General features: G+C 37.4%; 1 protein-coding gene across 2 annotated transcripts in view; it reads right to left on the minus strand.

The window, feature by feature from the left end:
• Positions 1–6,061, minus strand: part of UBQLN1 (ubiquilin 1) — a 50,039-nt gene that overhangs the window by 24,583 nt on the left and 19,395 nt on the right. For both annotated transcript variants that reach the window (XM_011953967.1, XM_011953966.1), the window contains exon 2: positions 1,199–1,350. In XM_011953967.1, coding sequence (XP_011809357.1) covers positions 1,199–1,350 — 152 coding nt within the window. The remainder of the gene's footprint in view (positions 1–1,198; positions 1,351–6,061) is intronic.

Here is a 6,061-nt window from a genome sequence, read left to right on the forward strand (position 1 = left end):
TGAGAGAAGCTACCATGTATTCAGAATAGCACCAAAATAGAAGGAATATTTTGAATGAGTAAATCAAGTATTTGCTGTTGGTGAATACCAGCATAAAAACTTACAGAATGAGTGTTAATGGCTTGGAACAAAATCCTGGAGAAAATACTGGAGAGCTCTTTTAAGAAATGCTTCACCACCAACACTCTTGACAGAACAGAGTTTGATACTATATGAAAAAATATGGACACTGACAACTAAGTGTTTGTATGTTACGCAAGAGTGATAGGATAAAATTCCATACCTATGTAAGTCTAAAGGAGCTCTTTCACTAAGTATAAAATAAACCTTTTAAGTGACAAGAAAACATCAATTCAGTTAGCAGTATTCTTTCTTAGTGATACACAAAGGTTATCTCTTTAAAACTGGTGGTGCCAGCTGGACACTGTGGCACACACCTACGGTCCCAGGTTGACATGAGCGCATCACTTGAACCCAGCCAGGGCAACATGGCATGACTCTGTCGTTTTAAAAAAAAAAAAAAAAAAAGTTCCTTAGACTTAATGAAATATGATTATCAATTTGTGGTTTGCTAAGGAGATAAGTCACTCACGATCTTTGTCTAAAAATTTCCTTACTAAAAGAAAAGCTGCGCCTGGCGCGGTGGCTCACGCCTGTAATCCCAACACTTTGAGAGGCCAAGGCGGGCAGATCACGAGGTCAGGAGATCGAGACCATCCTGACTAACACGGTGACACCCCGTCTCTACTAAAAATACAAAAAATTAGCCAGGCGTGGCGGTGTGCACCTGTAGTCCCAGCTACTCAGGAGGCTGAGGCAGGAGAATGGCATGAACCCAGGAAGTGGAGCTTGCAGTGAGCCAAGATCTCGCCACTGCACTCCAGCCTGGGTGACAAAGTGAGGCTCCGTTTCAAAAAAAGAGAGAAAAGCTAAAAACTTGCTTTTTCTAATGCAAGTAATTTAGGTATAATAACTAAATACCAATGAACCTTGTAAAATATGAAATGGTTATCTGACAATCGTGTAAGCATTAACATGGAATCACTTTAAAAAAAAAATCATTACCGACAGCAAGGAAAGAATTTTAACTGTTTAAATATTAATGACAGGGAAACTAATTTACAGGCAACACTAGTTACTTTTAGAAGTATGAACATTTATCCACGATTTTAAAGCTGTACATCTTCCAAAACCATACCTGTTTTGTGTTTTAATGACAAGGTGAACAGTAAGTCCATCATGAATTCCATGCTGACTCAAGGTATCTTGATCTTTCAAAATTTTTCCAGCAAATATCAACACAAGTTGGTCAGTATGCGATTTAAAACGTTTAGAGATTTCTTCCTTAAACTAAATAAAAATAAAGTAAGTATGTATTACAGTTGTTTGCACAGCACCATACAGTCTAGTTCTAGAGGTACCTCATAGAGGCCTCTACTACAGACACTACAGTTCAAACACCATAATGCCAATGTTCCAGGAGGCTGAGGCAGGAGGACTGCTTGAGCCCAGGAGTTCGAGGCTGCAGTGAGCTATTATCACACCACTGCACTCCAGCCTGGGTGACAGAGCGAGATCCCGCCTCTAAAAACAAAACAAAACAAAAACTCCCCAATTCAAACAATATAGAGATGCGTCCTTCTTATGTCAGTATCTTGATCTTAGTAAGAAATGATTATCACTTCATCTCTAACACAAAGGTCTTATTCTAGTGCACATATCCTATGTTCGATCCTCTGCTAAGGCCTAACAACGCATTGCTTCCCAATATCCTTATTCTTTTTATGTCGAGACCAAATTTAGTTCGAGCCACAATTAGCTCTTACTATGTCCAAAATAATCTATTCCTCAGACTTCTATCTTCAGTCCTGTTCCTTTCTTTCTAGTAGAATATAGTATACACAGCCAATCTCATATTCTTGGCCTGGGGGTGGAGTAGCTCTAATGCAAATACCCCAAATCTAAAATGCACAAACATCCAAAACTTTTTGAGCATCCATGACACTCAAAGGAAATGCTCACAGGAGCATTTCAAACTTTGGATTTTCACATTAGGAATGCTAAACCAGTAAGTATATAAGGCAAATATTCCAAAAAAAAAAAAAAAAAAATCTGAAATCTGAGACACTTCTGGTCCCAAGTCTGTTTAAAAAAAAAAAAAAAAAAAGCTTTTGGATAAGGTATACTTAATCTGTATTATACTGACCATCCTTCCCACTTATTTTATTCAGTATTTATTAACAAGCAGTACTACGGAAAATCAAAGATAAAAGACACAACTCTTTCCCTGATGGTGAACAGTCCAATGAGAGTCAAGTAAAACCATGAAGTCCACAGGAAGCATAAAGGGAAGTCAGAGAAGGCTTTCCTAAGTGAAAACTAAAGAAAGACTACAAAGTAGCCAATAAAACCTGAAGAAAGGCTTTCCGGGGACCAGACATATAAAATCAGACAAGAGAAAAGAGCGTCACGCTATAAAGAAAAACTTACTTATACTATTCTCAGATCTTTATCAAAATCACCAGTATGCTTAGGTTTTACCAGACTGCCCAAATAGGAAAGCTTCAGAGTGGGCCCAGGAACCTACATTAAAAGACTGGCTCAGGAAATCAGTCCAAATTCAGAAAAGAATCACATCTTCAAACTACTCTACCTCACTGTCCCACAGCAGTGGATCTCAATAGATGAGGAAACTGCTGCCAAGAAGGTGTTTTGGAAATACATAGGGGCATTTTTCTGGTTGTCATGATAAATGGAAAGACATTAAATGATAGAATGTCTGAGATTTAAAAAATCTTATGGGGACAAGGAAGGGAAGGCATATATAAAAAACATGATAAGCTACGTATCATTGTTGAAAATGAGAGATAGGTACATGAAAGTTCCTAACACTCTACATTTGTGTATGAATAAAATTTTCCATAATCAAGTTACAACAGCCAATGTAAACAACTGGTTTTTAAAAAATCTACTTTACCTTTGTCAACTCCCATACACATTGCTAACATTTTGAAAAATACCAAAAAAAGCATAAAGATAACACAAAACTAAACTTCAGTAAATATTCTGAAACTTTTCCATCTGTATTTTCTTTCCTTTATTTGAAATCATACGATACATAATCCTTTTATCTAAGACAAGCAATTTCCAAGTAACTAAGAGAAAATCTTCATAGAACACCATTTGCATGATATTCTATATCTAGAAACAGGTCATAATTTAACTATCCTCCCATTATTAGACACCTCATTTTCCCTTTAGTAGCCATCCGAAATAATAATATAATGAATGGCAGAACCCAAGAATGTATATAAATGCAAACATCAGGTATATAGGCAGTAGTCAATCAATGGTAGCTACTACTATGCCAGTTCTCTTAATACTCAACAATTTTGTGAGGAAGAGAAATTTTAATCCTATTTCGGACACAGAAAAAGAGGTTACAGATGTCTCCCTTCCCCCCACACTGACACAGCTAATAAACTGGGAGTTAGGATTCAAACCTAGATTTGACTTCAAAGACAAACCTATCCAGATTAACTATTTTTCATATGCAAAATGAGGGTAAAACTAGATTTGTGTTTCTTAACCTTAAACTCAGAAATCCTTTCCAAAATCTTTGATATCCCTCATTATTCTGAAATAAATGACTTAATTATTGAACATACAGTTATACAGCATTTTATCACATTTTAGAATTTGAAGGTAAGATGCTAGATTAAAGACATGCATCTGGCCGGGCGCAGTGGCTCATGTCTGTAATCCTAGCACTTTGGGAGGCCGAGGCGGGCAGATCACAAGGTCAGGAGATGGAGAACATCTTGGCCAACATGGTGAAACCTCGTCTCCACTAAAAATACAAAACTTAGCTGGGCATGGTGGTGCGTGTTTGTAATCCCAGCTACTCAGGAGGCTGAGGCAGGAGAATCGTTTGAACCTGGGAGGCAGAGGTTGCAGTGAGCCGAGACTGCCATTGCACTCCAGCCTGGGTGATGACAGCGAAACTCCGTCTCAAAAGAAAAAAAAAGCATCTCTCCTTACATCCTTTCAAATACCCACAAAAACAATAGAATTTTTTAAGCTTTATGGAGCCATAACGCATACCACATAATTTACTCATTTAAAGTATACAATTAAATGGTTTCTGGAGTATTCACAGATATGTGTTAGTCAATTTCAGAACATTTTCATTACCTCAAAAAAAATCTATACCCTACAGCTATCACCTACCTATGCCTCATCACTTCCAACCATAAGAAACCAGTAATTTATACTTTCTGTCTCCATAGAAGTATTTCATATAAAGGCAGTATTATAACATATGGTCTTTGTGACTAGCTTCTTATACTTGGCATGTTTTCAAGATTCACCCATGTCATAGCATGTGTCAATACTTCATCCCTTTCTATGGCCAAATAGTATTCCATTGTATGCATATACCACCTATTTTGTTTATCCACTCATCAGGTGATGGGCATTTGGGTTGTTTCTACCTTTTGGCTATTATAAACAATGTGATACATTTATCTCAGAGAAATTGACAGACTAAATGGGCAAAAATGAATTAGTAAAAACAGAAAAGATATGAACAATTAACATATGACCTAACTGGGCATGCATAAACCACCAAACCCAACAACTGCAGAATAAGCATTCTTTTTAAGTGCCTTTACTAAATTTGACTACATATCCTGGGCCACAAAGAAAGTCAGCGTATTTCAAAAAATTAAAATCTTACCAAGTTGTACTCTGTGACCACATGCAATTAAACTACCAAAAAGGTAACAAGAAATCAAGTGTTGATCAATTGGAAAAGATGACCTAAGTGGGATACAAAAAGACCTAACCATTGTTTTAAAGGGGCACCATATACTGAACTATCATTAGCAGAGTAAAAAGGTAAGCCCTTAAAGAGACAATTTGCAACATAACCAGCACAGCTCAAATCCAGATTTCATAAATGTCTACAAATCACCAAGCAACACAACCCAACTGAAAAATGGCCAAGAAATTGAAACAGGAATTTCACAAAAATGAAACCCTTTACATTTAGATGACAACACAGATAACGTTAAACTAAAACCAGTGACAAATGCACTGAAGGGTTCAGTTTAAGACTGAGTGTTACAGAGGATGCAGAGCAACTGGAAACCACACACACTGTGGGTACAAGTATAAATCAGTACATTTTAGAATAACATTTTGCAAGAGAAGTTGAACATATGCTTACCCTATGACCCAACAATTCCACTATTTAACAAATTACATGTCCACAACAAATACATCAACAAATACAATCAAGAACATTCGAACCAACATTACTCATATTAGCCAAAAACTGAAAACAATCCAAACGTCCCTCAACTGTAGAATAAACTATAGTGCAGTCATGTAATAGATTACTCCCAATGACAACAAATGAACTACTGCCACATATCATCATGGATACCTCAACACAGAGTAAAAAAGCCAATCACAAATGAAGATAAATTGTATGATTTCATTTATATGAAGTTTTTTGTTTTTTTTAAGTGTTGGGAACAAAATCCATGGCGTACAAAGCGAGAATAGTGGTAACCTTAAGTTTGCAAGTGGCTTCTTGGGAGTTCGTATCATGTTCTACTTTCTTGACCTTTAGGCTAAAACACAAACCTGTACATTTATGATATATGTATTCTTCTATGCTCTACTTTAATAAAAATAGTTTTAAAAGTTGACTGTGAACTTTTAAGCTGCAGCAGGGGCTGGTCATGGTGCTTCATACCTGTAACCTCAGCACTTTGGGAGGTCAACATGGGAGGACTGCTCGAGTCCAGGAGGTGGAGGCTGCAGTGAGCTATGATCGTGCTACTGCACTCCAGCTTAGGCAACAGAACCAGATCCTGTCTTAAAAAAAAAAAAAAAGAACAGAAACATCGGGAAGTCGAAACACAGGTAGCCTGCACTCCCGAGTATTTCAATTTCAAATTATTCCCTTCCAGGCTGGGTGCGGTGGCTCAAGCCTGTAATCCCAGCACTTTGGGAGGCCGAGACGGGCGGATCACGAGGTCAGGAGATCGAG

This window comes from Colobus angolensis, unplaced genomic scaffold (assembly GCF_000951035.1).
Source record: "Colobus angolensis palliatus isolate OR3802 unplaced genomic scaffold, Cang.pa_1.0 Scaffold379, whole genome shotgun sequence".
Classification (NCBI taxonomy): domain Eukaryota; kingdom Metazoa; phylum Chordata; class Mammalia; order Primates; family Cercopithecidae; genus Colobus; species Colobus angolensis.